Raw genomic sequence first — 16049 nt, forward strand, 5'->3', positions numbered from 1 at the left:
GAACCAGTGACCTTTCATTTCGCAGGCAGGTACTCAATCCACTGAGCCCCACCAGCCAGGGCTTTGCTAGGATGGTTGACTCAGAGATAGGCTTATGACCAAAATTGCATTCAGAATGCAACCTGTGGCTTTATTTCCAAAGTTAGAGAATGAAAAATTGGAAAAACTCCCCCTGCTGGATATAAGTGAAGAAAGCACACAGCCTGAATTGTTTAACCCCAAGAGAGGAGCAAATACTAGAATAAAGCTGGTATCATGGAATTATGAAAAGAATAAAAAGGCAGAAGGAAACAGTCCTTGGTGATACAAGCTTGGCTGGATCAAGCGTCACCTAAAATACAATACAGCTTTTTAGTTATATTAGCCAATAAATTCCTTTTAACATAAATCCAGTTTAAATTGGCTTTTCTTGGTTACTGGCAAACAAAAGCATCCTAATAGATATACTCTTTCAGTTCAAATCTTCCAAAATTCTCTTAAAATAAACAGATGTACATAATCAAAGAATTTATTTAAAATGCTGTTTCTTTTTCATTTTTCATGTACAATTCCCAGAATTTGGAAAAATGTATAAACATAGAGAAAATAGAAAAATACTATGCCAAGTATAAAAGTGCCATATAAATAACTCTTTGCATTCATTGCCAGTCAATTGTGCATACTTTACAGTTCTAGAATAGCACACACGATGACATCAAAAGCGGACCCACAAAAGCAGCCAGTAAATCCTGAGTAGAAGGTAAAATGACACCACTGTGACATCTAGCCTAAGTTGAGTCATCAAGTTTAAATTAACCTGCACAAACTAAAAAAGCTAATTCTGTGAGAACGGTTTCCATATCTGAAATGCTTCATATCAGCCTAGGATGTTTCTGACCACAAGTAACAGAACCCCAATTCAAACTGGCTTAAGTCAGTAAGGAAATAAATTATCCTACATTTAAAACACAGGTGGCAAACACAAGGCCCTCAGGCCAAATCCAGCCCTCCACCTAGTTTTATCTGGCCCCCGTACCTCGTTTCTACTCGGGGGCAGCACAGAGCTCCTTGCCCCTAGTTAAGGAGTAGTTACATTTTTTAAAAGTCTGGAGGGAAAGACCCTGTGCCCAATATAACCAGCACATCAAAGATGTTATCAAGGGCCCAGGTTCCATCCACTTCTCCATTCTATTGTACTGAGCTGCATCCTAGGGCTGGTTTTCCTCATGGGTGCAAAATTGCTGCATAGTACAAGGTGCCACGTTCAGGCACAATAGTCATTAGAAGAAAATAAGACAGTATATTCTGATATATGATCCTTAAGAGCAAGAAATCCTTTCCTAGAAATCTCCTGGTTCCCCTCCTTTCCCATCTTACTGACCAAAAGTACCTACCCTTAGAAAAAGATTGCCTCTTAAAAAACCACCAGTCTCTCTCCCTGAATTGCTGTCTCCCCCTTCTATATCTCTACACTTTTTCTCAATACTATATATTGCTGTTTTGGAACATTTTAAAAAATTCAACCATATGACCATCTTTCCATGTTAATAAATATAGGGATACACTATCTTTTGCTGTTGAGTTGTAGAAGTTCCTTATATATATACATATTCTAGATATATGATATACCAGATATATGATTTGCACATATTTTCTCTATTCTATGGGTTGTCTTTTCACTCTGTTGATAGTGTTCCTTTTTAACAAAGATTTATTTATTTTTAGATATAGGGGAAGAGAGGGAGAACTAGAGATAGAGAAACATTGATGTAAAAAAGAAACATCCATCAGTTGCCTCTCATACATGCCCCATCCAGGGACTGAACCCACAACCCAGGCATGTGCCCTGAACAAGGAACTCAAGTGGCGACCTTTACTTTGTAGGACAACACCCAACCAACTGAGCGACACCAGTCAGGGCAACAGTGTTCTTGATGTACAAAGTTCTTAATTTTTTTTGAAGATTTTACTTACTTATTTTTAGAGAGAGGGGAAGGGAGAAAGAGAAGGAGAGAAACATCAATGTGTGGTTGCCTCTCGTGCACCCCAACTGGGAACCTGGCCCCCAACCCAGGCATGTGCCCTGACTGGGAATCGAACTGGCAACCCTTTGGTTCACAGGCCAGCACTCAATCCACTGAGTCACACCAGCCAGGACAAAAGTTCTTAATCTTGATGCACTACAACTTAGCTATTTTTTAAATCTCCTATGCTTTTGATGTCATATCTAAAATATTGCCAAATCCAATATCATGAAGCACCCTGTGTTTTCTTCTAAGAATTTTGTAGTTTTAGCTCTTATGTTTAGTTTTTTTAATCTATTTTGAGTTCATTTTTGTATATGATGTTAGGTAAGGGTCGAACTTCATTCTTTTGCATGTGGACATCCAGTTTTCCCATCACCATTTGCTGAAAGGCTGTCCTTTCTCCACTGAATAGTCTTAGCACCCTTTTTGAAAATCATTTGACCATATGGTATGTTAGGGTTATTTCTGGACTATCTATTCCATTGACCTGTATGTCAATAACCCTAACCCTAACCCTTAATTCCCTCCTATCTAACATCAGAATTTGCTGTGGAGGGCGAGGTATGCAGGTGGGATTCCAGTGGTCCTAGTGTGGGGGAAGAAGGGACTTAAAGTCTGGGGTTAAGACAGGGTTAGTTAAAAAAAAATGCTAAAAATCACACACAGATTAAGGTCAGTGGGGCAGAATGATGGTCTCTCTACCTTATACGATTACAAATGTCTTGAAGGGTAGCAATTAAGTTATTTTCAGATTCTGAGTCAGAGAGGCTGTTAACTAACATCACACCCTGCCATATCTAAATAAGAGCACCTAGACTCTATCTCATGTGAGATGTTCTCAGTAAAAAGCTACCTGGCACATCATGTTAATGGAAAAGCTAAAATGCTTTCATAAGCAAATAAAATGACATAAGATTAGGTATTTTCCTAAAAGGTAGATTTGACATTTAAAACCAAGACACAGCAGTAGAAAGCTGGGTAAAGAAAATAAAAACATTGTATGGCTTTTTCTACAAGCTTCATTTTGAATACACATAATCCCCTAAATGGTTTTCTCAAGCTACTGCTCTTTGAAAGGCAGACCCACCTCTGAAAGGGTAGTACAACAAGGACGGCGTTTTGCCTATGTAAATAGAGAGGGCCACCGGAAAACAAAGCCTCTGGAGATGAATGTGTTTCATGCTTTGCCTTAATGTCAACACCTTGCTTCTGAATCAGTTCTATTAATTCTGTTTCTATCTTTTGTAGCGCATTACATTGCTAGAGAGGATACATTTCTCTCTAACAATTCTTTCCTGTCATTAGTTGCTAAGTGTTCTTCCATCTCTCCTCATTTTTAACTCTCTTCTCCTCTTATTTTGCTCCTCCTCCTTTTTCTACCAAATTGAAGACTGTAAGGCAACATGGTACAAAAACAAAAGGATCTCAAATAATTACAACCTACCAGTTGTAGCTGCCTGCCACAAAGTACACTTCTGCAACAGGTTGTTGCCTATTGACTGCTTTCATCAGAAGTCAATTTTGTATTTATTTATTTGCACACACACATGTCTTTTGCTGTACTTATCAGTCAAAATTTCAGCCCTGGCTCAGTGATCTTATTTGCCCTTTCCACTCTTAAATCCAAATCACATCATTAGTATATATTAGAAATAAGATCAAAAGGACTCATGGACATGGTCAACAGTCTGGTGATTGGGGGGGGCGGGTAGCGGGGATAAGGGGGATAAATGGAAATGAAAAAAAATACAACAAAAACAAAATTTTTTTTTAAGAAATAAGATCAGACCAACACTGCCTAGGACCTTTAGCTAGTCCCAGCACCAAAATACCTTGTGCCAAAGGCCTGTCTAACCATGTTCACCAATGCTGTTATCTTTGGGCACTGATCCAAAAGCATGCTTCTCCCTTGTCCTCATGTTAAAAGTCCTTATTTGCCAGCCTTTCCTACTCTCATCCCCACCTCCTCCTTTGCACTTTCTTACTCCTGTTTCTGCCTTAATTGACTCCACCTCCTATCCCAGCCCTTCCCGATACCCTCAAATCTTCCACTGAATGCTTTCTAAAATAAACCCGGCTCCGCCTTGAGGGCGGTGCTATCTCTACCCCCTCTACACTGAAGCTCCACCAGACACTCACCTCTCCATGTAAGGAACTAGGACCGCAGGCATTGGCACTGTCCAGACTCACTTAGCAGTAGCTCTCCCCTCTATGTGAAAGCCATCATCCTTTCAGATCCCTGCCATCTTTAGCCTATAGTCTTCAGGTCGCTGGCATTTACTGGTTTTTTAAATCACTCTTTTTTACTCATTGAGGGCTTTGAAACTTGGCTCCCAGTATCTGTCTCCATCCCAACTTCTGCTATAATTCCAGAAGATTCTAAGGCTTATCTATATGATCCCTTAATCAATTTAGCCTTGAAATACCTAGAACTCCTTAATTCAAATTACCTTCCCTTCAACTCTATTTTTGCTACCCACTGCCAGGGCCACACCTTGGATTCTGTCACCAACTGAATTACACTACCTCAGGACCATCAAACTCTGGAATCCCAGCCATTGACCTGAACTTTCTATTCTGCCAACTTTCCCTTCATACTACTTCTTCAACCTTACAGAGCCCTCTGCTTTTGTAATTGCTCCCCTTTCTCAGGCCACTGAGCCCCTCAAGACATCTCTTCCTTTCTAACACAGCCTGGGCTTCATGGCTAAACATCTGAGTTATTTCTCCCATGAGCAATCTGGTTTCTTGAACTACTAGTCTTGTGATGTTCTTGTCAGTCAAAAGTTCAACTCACGCTCAAGGATCTAATCTTAAACCCAAAAGATCAAACACTATAGGAGGTAAATCACGCAGTGGCACTGACTGACATCTCTGTGAATTCATGTTTCCTACTGAGCACAGCCCTCAACGGTACCCACTAGGCAATTTTTCTTGTTAGAAACGTACCTTGTCTTCACTTTCTTCCCTCTAAACTCAGAAAATAAAGTATCTCTGCCTACTTAAAATTAATTGGTCAACATTTTCTACAGCAAAGAACTAGTCCAAGAGGACAGCCCACTCTGCTATGCACACTTCAGCACTCTCACACTGAACGGATTCACAGCACACCACTCGGGCTGTGGTTAATCAATTGAAATAAAAGGATGGGAAGAAGATTTCATTCATCTATGAGAGGTATGCAACAGTGGCTGGAACACAAGCTTCATAATCATATTGACCTGGGATTGAATCCTGCTTCATCTTATTAACCACCACCTTAGCTTAGTTTATTAACCATTCTAGCCCTGGTTTCTGCATTTGAAAAATAAGGATACAGAATACTATCCACCCTGACTGGGGTTCAGTGTGTTGGGCATTGTCCCACAAACCAAAAGGATGCCAGTTCAATTCCTGGTCAAGGCACATGCCCGGGATGTAGGCCAGGTCCCTGGTTGGGGGCATATGAGAGGCAGCCAATCTGTTTCTCTCACACACTGATGTTTCTCTCCTTTTCTTTCTCCCTCCCTTCCCCTTTCTCTGAAAATAAATACATTTTTAAAAATCTTAAAAAAATAATAACCAGTGGGGATTGAGGCGGGTAGAAGACAGGAACTGCTAGAGTCCAAGGAAGTTCCTCTTAAAGGGCCTGCACACAGACTTACTCAGATGTACTCCATCTGAGCTCCAGCATGGAGGCAGCAGATTGAAAGGCATCAGAAACATACAAGGAGAAACTGAACTGTCCTGCATCAGGGTGAAAGCTGGAGGGGCAGCTTTCTCCCAATAGCATCTGGATAGCAGCTCAAAAGGCACCAGTGGCATACAAGAAGACCCTGAAGTGTCTATTACCCAGGTGAGAGCTGGGGAACAGAAAGGAGGGCAGACGCCATTGTCCCTTTACTGAACCCTTGCCCTACAGAGCCACAGAGCCAGGAGGCGGGTACCATATCTGAGACTCCATCAAACTGGCTAACACTATTTGCCCACCCTGGAGACCCCAGAGACTCTGTCCCACCCAACTTACCAGCTCCCACAAGCTGCTTTTCCATATGAATGACTGGTCTTGGCTCATGCTTCACAGCTTACTTAATTCTCTCAAAAGAGCAACAGCCAGCCTCAGTGAGCCCTCAGCCCCTGCACCTCTTGCTAAGTAGCCACAGTCCCAGCACCAGCAGCAACCATTCTAGATGCACAGCTTGGCTTCACCTGGGAGTCTCCAAGCCCAGCACAAGCAGCGGCCATCTCACTGCCATCTCAGATTACTTTATAGTTCAGGCAGGGTAACTCTGGGCAAAACACAGGTGGAGGCAGACCTTGGCCTGTACCACATGGGAAACCCAAAAGCCTGTGCACCCAAGTGGACAGCTACAGACCATGTTGGAACAATACCACCCTGCCCCTGCACAGCTGATCCTCAACAGAGGGCAGATGTTGCTGGTAAGTGGTCACATCCAGTCCTTGCAGCTGACTGGCCTGGGCAAATCCTTCCATTTTACTTGCCAACAGCAATCAAGGCTCGGCTATAGGATGAGGGTGTACTCAGCTTGCACAGAGTGCCCCGCTTGGGTGATAAGGGGACCCTACGGGACACCTACTACATTAGGCCACACTACCAAGACACAGAATCAAAGCAGCTCTACCTAATACACAGAAACAAACACAAGGAGGCTGACAAAACGAGGAGACAGAGAAACATGGCCCAAATGAAAGAACAGATCAAAACTCCAGGAAAAGAGCTAAACGAAACTGAGAGAAGCAATCTATCAGATGCAGAGTTCAAAACACTGGTTATAATGATGCTTGAGGAACTTAGTGAGGACCTCAGCAGCATAAAATGACCCTGACAGAAATTGAAAATACATTAATTGAAATAAGAAACAATTTATAGGGAAACAACAGTAAAGTGGATGAAGCTGAGAATCAAATCAATGATTTGGAACATAAGGAAGCAAAAAACAATCAGGACAACAACAAGAAAAAGAATCCCAAAAAAGGAGGATAGTGTAAGCAGTCTCTGGAACAACTTCAAGCATACCAACATTGGCATCACAGGGGTGTCAGAAGGAGAATAGAGAGAAGAAACTGTAAATCTGTTTGAAAAAATAATGACAGAAAACTTTCCTAATTTGGTGAAGGAAATAGATCTGTAAGTCCAGGAAGCACAGACAGTCCCAAACAAGATAAACCGAAAGAGGCCCACTCCAAGACACAACATAATTAAAATGTCAAAGGTTAAATACAAAGAGAGAATCTTAAAAGCAGCAAGAGAAAAGCAGTTAGTTACCTAACAACGGAGCTCCCATAAGACTGTTAGGTGGCCCTGGCTGGTGTGGCTCAGTGGACTGGGTGCTGGCCTGTGAACCAAAGGGTTATCTGTTCAATTCCCAATACACATGCCTGGGTTGGAAGTCAAGTCCCCAATTAGGGGCACACAAGAGGCAACCACACACTGACGTTTCTCTCCCTCTGCTTCTCCCTCCCTTCCTCTCTCTCTAGAAATAAATAAACAAAATCTTAAAAAGAAAAAACTGTCAGCTGATTTCTGAAAAGGAACTTGGCAGGCTACATGGGATGGGTGAGAAATATTCAAAGTGATGATAACCAAGGTCCTGCAACCAAGTTTACCCAGCAAAGCTATTGTTTAGAATCGAAGGACAGACAAAGAGCTTCCCAATCAAGAAAAAGCTAAAGGAGTTCATTAGCCCCAACCAGTATTATATGAAATGTTAAGGGTCTTCTGTAAGAAGATGATCAACAATGAACAATAAAATGGCAATAAATACATACCTATCAACAATTGAATCTAAAAAGCAAAATAAACAGGCAGAAGAGAAACAGAATCATAGATACAGACAACATTTTGATGGTTGCCAGATGGGAGATGGGTTGGTGGTGGGTAAAAATGGTGAAGGGTTTAAGTACAAACAGGTAGTTACGGAATAGTTTTGGGGATATAAAATACAGCATGAAGAATAGAGGAGCCAAAGAACATATATGTATGACCCATGGACATGGACAATGGTGTGTGGATTGTCTGAGAGAGTGGGGTGACTGGGTGCAGGGGGGCAAACGGGGAAAATTAGGACAACTGTAACAGCATAACCAATAAAATATAATTTAAAAAACAATGATTTAGAGTGTGTATAGCTGGGGAGCAGGATAGGAAGGGGGCCTGTAGACTGGGTAAAATGCAAGGGGAACTTGCATTTCATATGCACTGTGTGAATTTTTTTCAGAAGGTATATTTTTATAAAAATTTTCAATGCATGTCACTTTTAACAAGAGGATAAATACAAAATGAAGATAATACACCCACCCTTGGCTTTTAACCAATTATCTCTATTTTTTAAGGAGACATTTTAATCATCTTGTCTGTGGCATTTGCAAATCTATTCAAACCTTTTCTATTCTTAAAGAACAAGAAAAACCACAGTCTATCCTTAAACTTTCTATTCTATTGGCTCTGGGAGTATTTTTGTGTATTCTTTTCCTTTGCCAGACCTTCAAATGCTGGTAGGTCAGAGTTTTATCCTCAAGCCATTACTCTCCTGGTCTACATACTTTTCCTGGGTATCTCCCTGACTTTTCTAAATCCAAGTACTGTAGTGTGCTCTTCCTCTATGGAGTACGCCCACATCTTTCTTTCCTCTCAGGCCTGCATATCCTAGACTCCAAAGGTTCCCATGTGACCTGAAACCAGAGGAGCAAGGTGCAGTGGCAGCTCGTCCTCGGCTAACCCCATGAACCTGTCTCCAAGGCGCCCTTTACTCTGACTTTTCAATGAGCTAACAGCAGCCCACATAGGCTCATTTCTTTCCTATAACATTTCTAGAGAGCCAACACTGCCCGGCCTAAGTTCTCACCTGCTGCTTCTTCTATCTTAAGCCCTTCTTTGTTTCACTGTCCCCAGCTTTCATAAATGAATTCTCAAAAGAAAAAATTCAACTACTATATAAATGCTGATAGCCTCCAAATCTGTATCTACAGTGCTGGCCTCCCTCGAGTTTCAAACTTGCTGGACACTATGGACCAGACTGACCCAGAGACAGTTCAAACTCAACATACTCAAAACTGAACTTACCTGCATTCCCCCCACCTGGCCCCTCTTTTAGTATTCTCTAATTCATTCGGTGGCATCAGGCAATCAATCATTCAAACTGGAAACACGAAGTCACCTACAGGTGCCCCTTTCTCCCTCTCCAAAAATCATTCAAGAAGTTCCGCCTATTTTACTTCCTAAATATTTCTCAAATTGCCCTTTTCACACCTACAACAATACCATAGTTGGAAGCCTTTGCTTAGTTTCTGCAACACATTTTTCCCCACCTTACAAAATAAAATACAAGAATCTTAATCAAGCACACGATGCCCTTGCCTATTTATCCAGGTACATTTATTACTCCTAGCCTCAAATTTTGTTTTAGCAAAAAAATAAATGACCCACAGTTCCTGACCTGCATATCATACTATTTCTTGTCTTTGAGATTTTGCTCATGTTGTCTCCTCTGCCTGAAATGAATGCCTTTCTCTCCCTACTTCTTCAAACTCACTTTTCATTAAAAGGAGCTCAGGTACTAAGTTCTCTAGGAAGCTTTTCCTGATCCTACCTTCCTTTCATTAAGGTTAGGTGTTCCTCCTCTGTACTCTCGTATTACTTCGTTCTTTTCTAGAAATTGTACTTCCCATACAGTGTTTTAAGTATTTGTATATATCTCTCCCTTCCACTGATCTCTGTAGCTCAGATTCTAGCTCACAGTCTGGCAAAACAGCAAGCAATCAATAGATGTTTATTTAATGGTTCAATACATATGAAGGGAGGGAGAGAGGGAAGGAGGCAGAGAGGGGAAGGGAGAAATAGGAGGAAGGTTCACAATGGGTTTTACTGATGGGAGTAAAAGGAATAAACTTACCAGCCCCAGGCTTCTAACACTCAGAAAAATTGCCAGCTCCAGCTCCATGCCACAAATCAGTCTCTGATGTTTGTAATAGACAGGAGGAAAGACCAAGAAAGAACACATATGGTATAGAGACAGCTAATGCCCTTTCCTCCACCAAAAATGTCTACATCCTAATCACCAGAACCTGTGAATATGTTCACCAACCGGGCAGAAAGGACTCTGCAGATGTGACTAAGGATCTTGAGACAGGAGATTATCCCAAACTGTACAAATGGGACTAATGTAACTACAAGTGTCCTTGAGAAAGAAAGAGGGAGGCAGGGGAGTCAGAGTCAGAGACGGAGATATGACTATGGAAGCAGAGCTCAGGGTGATGAAATTGCTGGCTGGGGGCCATAAACCAAGGAGTGTGGGCAGTCTCCAAGCTGGAAATGCAAGGGAGCACATTCTCCCCTTGAGCCTCCACAAAGATCACAATTGATACCTTGATTTTAGCCCAGTGAAACCCAACTTGAACTTCTGATTTCCAAAACTGTTAATATAATAAATTTGTATCGTTTTCAGCCACTAAATTTGAGGTAGTTTGTTATGGCAGCAATAGGAAATACAAAGTATGTATGATATATAATAAATAATATCTACAATTGCCTCAAAATATGAACTCGAGTTGCCACTCAGAATGTACCAGAACTCACTGTTTTTGATAACTGAATAAAAATATTGACATGTAGAATCACATATATATAATAAATGGGAAAAGGACTGCCTGGATATAAAATGACAATTTATAAGATAATTTGGTAATCTTTTAAAATATGAATATGAATAATCAAAGCTCTAGTTTTTAAGAAACAGATTTTTAATGGAAGTATTAGGTAGGGCTTCTATAAAATGTGATTTAAAAAGGGATTTTTAAAAAATCCTCATCCAAGGATATGTTTACTGATTTTAGAGCAGGGGGAGGGATAGAGAGACACAGAAAGAAAAAGAGAGACAGAAAGAGAGAGAGAAACATCAAAACATCGATGTGAGACAGAGAAATATCAATTGGTTGCTTCCCATACGTGCACCAACCGAGGATCAAACACGCAACCTAGGTACGTGTCCTGACTGGGGATGAAACTTGCAACCTTTTGGTGTGTGGGATGACTCTCCAACCAGCTGAGCTACCAGGCAACGACCAAAAAAGGATTTTAATAAGCCATCCAAAAGATAGGATTTTTTCACTTCTATGACATTTAAATATAAAAATAAATAAAAAATAATAGCCTTAATTCTTATATGATCTGACTTTTTAATACGGAGGCTCTGCCTACCTAATCTGTTTATTTGCATTATGTCTCTCCAACAAGTACACATACACATAAAATGTCAAGATATTTGAAAAATGTGAGAAAAACTAATGTCCTCATAAATTTATTATAAATCTCATGGCCAGAGGTCAAACAACTTACTTTCCTTTATCCTTCAACCATTCTGGGTTCTTTTCTTCTTCTTTTAAATCCCTGAGTTCAGGAATATCAGTATTCATTGCTCTTCGTGCCTCTGCTTGTTTGTGCAGCCACTGAAATGAGAATGAAGTCTAGCGAATGACACAAAGGTCTTTTTGCTATTAACACTTACTTTTAGATTCCCCACCTTCCTACATAAGACAGAACTACTAGAACTTTTCTAGTTTCTATGTAGTGAATGTTTGTGTCCCCCCAAATTCATATGTTAAAGTCATAACCAGCAATGTGGTGATATCTGGAGGTGGGGCCGTGGGGAGTTAAGGAGGCTCAGACGACATCATGAGGGCAGGGCCTGCATGATAGAATTAGTGTCCTTATGAGAGGAAGAGACCAGTGTGCTTGTTCTTCCCTCTACCACCCCCACCCCAGCACCCTGATCTTGGACTTCCCAGCCTACAGAACTATGAAATATTCAATAAATGTCTGTTGTTTAAGCCATCCAGTCTATGGTATTTTGTTATAGCAGCCCAGGCAGACTAATATAGTACTTAAAGAAGGTGATTTTAAACTTGCAGTTTTTATATGTTAAAAAAAAAATTTTTTTTAATAGCTGGTTAAGAGTAAAAATTTCTAGTGCAAGTTTCATTCAGATTTGGGAGTTCCTGTGAGTATTATTTTACTTTTCTTGTTTATATTTTTATTTTCCTATATTAAAAATGTATAAGTATAATATTTCACAATAATATAAAATATAAAAGTAATATATTGTTTAATAAAAAGAAAAATGGCAATATTTATAAACTGTCATTATGTCTTAAGTATATTCAATTATATCCACAACTTTTCAACTGGAAGACCATATCAGTCCACACCTTACAGTAAAGAAATGCAGTTGTTAGTGCTTATATAACTTAAGATATAATATTTAAAATCCCAAAGCTCAGGAATTTATCAATGAATGAAAGATATTAATTCCAAAGCATCAGACATTAGAATATCTGATATTAATAGCTCATTGTAATGATATATTAATAATAAATTTCCAAATCTGTCCTTACCACAACACATACTGATCCAAACTTTACAAATCTAGTATAGAAAACGATGTATCTCATAAAACAAATAGCACATGCAACAGTTCATCTCTTGGAGTAAGCAAGACTACTGCATAGTAAATCAGTATCTGTCATCAGCACTCTGGAGCCAAAAAAACAATCCTGCAAAATATATTTTTCTCTTAAGGAAATAATAAAAAATAAAGTATTTTCATTATGGTCATTGTAACTAATAGCAGTACACCTACCTCCTCCTCTTCTTCTACTTGTGATTCCCGGAGAGCAGTTGGGAATGCCCGAGGGGTAAAGTTGATTTTAATACTGCCAACAGAGCGAGGAGCAGGAACACTGTCTTCCTTCAACTTCTCAGAAAATATATTTTCTGAGTTTCTCCCTTCAAAAACAATATTAGTAAGTTATTTATTCTCATTTTCTACTTAACAAACTGACTTTAAATAAGTTACACATCAAAGCTACTTCTAAAATTCTATACCAGTAAACCAAAGATACTTTTCTACAAGAAGGAATGTAAAATCCATCATTGAAAATACGGCAGGCCCTGGCCAGATAGCTCAGTTGGTTAGAGCATCGTCCAAATATGCCAAGGTTGTGGGTTTCAACTCTGATCTGAATACAAGAATCAACCAATGAATGCATAAATAAGGGGAACGATAAATTGATGTGTCTCTCTCTAAAATCAATATAAAATTTTTTTAAAATGTAAGTGAATCTCAATATGAAGATAAACATCAAAATTATTAATAAAATATTAGTAAACTGATTTAAGCTGTGTAAAAATCAGCATCATCAAGATCTTGAAGATACTTCTTACTTATAAAAGTGTGTTTTGGATCCAATAGTATTTGAAAACATACAATTTGTTTAGCAGTATTTGAAATATGGAAGGAAATGTTTTCATATACTCTAACTGGTATCAATATTTTGTTGAATAGCATTAAAGAAGGAGGTATTGTGGTAGTTAACTGGTGTGTCAATATTAAACTATAATAAAATATATACATTTAATAATGGTTACTGCTTAATATTCACTCTAAATGATTTTTCCATATGCTAGACCTCATTGTTAAAGTAGTAATGACATGTAGCCAAGTAGAAAGAGCATAGGTTTCAGGTGCAGGCAGATATGGGTTCAAATACCACAGGCTTACTTATTGGGTATTTGTTTATCCTTTATGAACATCTATTGCCTCTAAAATAAGAATAGCAGCACTTATGACAAAGTGCTGTTGTGAAAATTGAGTGAAACAACCAATAAAGTCACCTGGCATAAAGTGATCACCAATAAATGTTAATTATTACTATTATACAAGTGATTTTGCTACAAAATGTTTCATTTGCTACATATACACAAAACAAAGCTTAATATTTTAAGATGAGATAAAATCAAACTCTTAGCTTTCAATAAAGAAATATGTTCTTTTTGCCCTGGCTGGTGTGCTCAGTGGATTGAGCACCAGCCTGCAAACTGAAAGGTTGATGGTTCGACTCCTGGTCAGGGCACATGCCTGGGTGTGCGGGAGACAACAGATCAATGTCTCTCTTGCACATTGGTGTTTCTCTCCCTCTCTTTTTCCCTTCCTCCCCTCGTCTCTAAAAATAAACAAATAAAATCTTTAAAAAATGAAAAGAAATATGTTCTTTTAACTTTTTTTAACATACCAGGATCAAAGGCCAGAAGAGCTCTTGTTTGCTTAATAGTACTCATTTTACTGCGTGAGGTGAAGAAAATGTCATTTAATAAAATTCCTAGTTTCTTATCTCTAAAGAAATAAATGAATGTCCCTCGCACTGATAGTCCACCTGAAGTCTTTTTAGACATTAGTTAAAACACATATTTAACAACACCTGCATAAATTTCAAAAGGAAGCACACAAGTGAAAACAACACTGCATCTTTGCTCATTTTATCATAAAACTTCATTACTTCCTAGAAGACAAAATAAATCTTTCACTTTAGTCTTTGTGTTGCAATACTCATTCTCAATATGCTAAAACAATGATCAGATATCGGAAATATGTTACGACAACAACAACAAAAGTGACCAAATTCTTCACCAGCAGGACTCCCTTTCCCAGGAAACATTAAAGTAATCATTGTACCTCTTGTGGCAAGATTTCTAGATGCTGAATTTCTACTAAGACTTTTATGTTTTAATTTTTCCCTCTCTTCTTCAATTTGCTTTTCTTGTTGATGTAACTTCTCTTCTCTCTGAATTCGTTTTTGTTCTTCAGTTTTTCTTTGATGTGTTTTCCACGCTTCCAATTCTTTAGTTGCTTTTATCCGCTCATTTTCTTTCATATGTTCTATTTTTTTCCTCTCTTCTTCTTCAATCTGTGAACAATTACAATTACCAAAACTTTTAAAACACATAAAAAGCAACATTTTTAAAATAACAAATTCATTACAATAAATTATTCTTACCTCAAAACTCTTGTTATTGTATCTGCAGCGATAATTAGCAGTGAATAAAGAATTAAAATGGGAATGGTAAATAATTTAGCAAAATGCCCAATGATTTGGTTGTCATGAAACATAGGTTTTAGTTCAGATTTACCATTAATTATTGATATAATCTTAGACAATTACTTTCTCTAGCCTTAGCTTACTCACAAGTAAAATGTGGGCAGGCATTCAATCATATGATATCAAAGGGCTTGGTAAAACTATATATTTTTGTATTATAAAAGTCAAGTCACTTTTTCCAAAACCTAAACACACACCCACACCCACAAACATTCGCCTTTTTACTTTTGCCAGTCTTACCTTGTCTTAGGACTGCAGTTGTGCCAACCTTTGCCTGAGGAATGAGGGAATATTTAGAATAAAAAAGAAAGGATGAACTAAGGAGTTTGTCTCTGGTGGGTGAGTATGTTTGAACTTTGAATTCCATTGCCAGCTAGCTTGCCATAGCTGTTACTTGGAACTCCCATGTGAAAACCTAAATGTCAAGTAAGTTAAAAGCAGTATATTGCACAAGAATATGTTAACCCTCTTCCTTTCATAAATTTCCCTCATATGGGCAAGAAAGAAAAAACTCTGAAATAAAATAACTCGTTGGTATATATGACTGACTCTATGCATCTGAGTTTCCTATGGTAATGAAAATATTCTCACCTCTCTCCTCTAGAGAACAAAAATTCTCACATCTATCCTCCAGAGAAGCAGTTCTAACAGAACTTTTTTGATGATGCTCATGTTCTGTGCTATCACGTCAGTAGCCACTGCCACATGTGGTTAATTAAGCACTTAAAATGTGGCTCCTTCTCAACCACAGGGCTACATCAAGAGTTTTTTTCAGAAGTTTAATAAATGTTTAATTATTTCAGATTTTTTTTAAATGTGGCTAGAGCGACTGTGAAACTGATTTTTAATTGTTTCATTAATTTTAATGTAAATTAATATACATTTAAATAATATATCTGGCATAGTAATAGAATGACATACTGGGACCAAGTTTCCTAGAGGCTGAATTATCTTAGGATATAGAATTAACATTATCCATATGAAAACTATACTGAAGAAGTACCCTGCAACATCTGCATGATTCAATAGCCTCTTCTGGAAGACTGGTTATCTTTCTATTGAACTGTGTAACGCTGACTTTAAAGTAAATTTCACAGATTATTGAACAGGAGT

General features: G+C 38.6%; 1 protein-coding gene across 3 annotated transcripts in view; it reads right to left on the reverse strand.

Annotated features, from left to right (window-relative positions):
- DNAAF4 (dynein axonemal assembly factor 4) overlaps window positions 1–16049 on the reverse strand; it is a 46525-nt gene that overhangs the window by 21312 nt on the left and 9164 nt on the right. For all 3 annotated transcript variants that reach the window (XM_045201560.2, XM_024568136.4, XM_045201559.3), the window contains exons 4-6: window positions 14513–14744; window positions 12641–12786; window positions 11341–11450 (exon numbers count right to left, since the gene is read on the reverse strand). In XM_045201560.2, coding sequence (XP_045057495.2) covers window positions 11341–11450; window positions 12641–12786; window positions 14513–14744 — 488 coding nt within the window. The remainder of the gene's footprint in view (window positions 1–11340; window positions 11451–12640; window positions 12787–14512; window positions 14745–16049) is intronic.

The sequence above is a fragment of the Desmodus rotundus genome, chromosome 7 (assembly GCF_022682495.2).
Source record: "Desmodus rotundus isolate HL8 chromosome 7, HLdesRot8A.1, whole genome shotgun sequence".
NCBI lineage: Eukaryota > Metazoa > Chordata > Mammalia > Chiroptera > Phyllostomidae > Desmodus > Desmodus rotundus.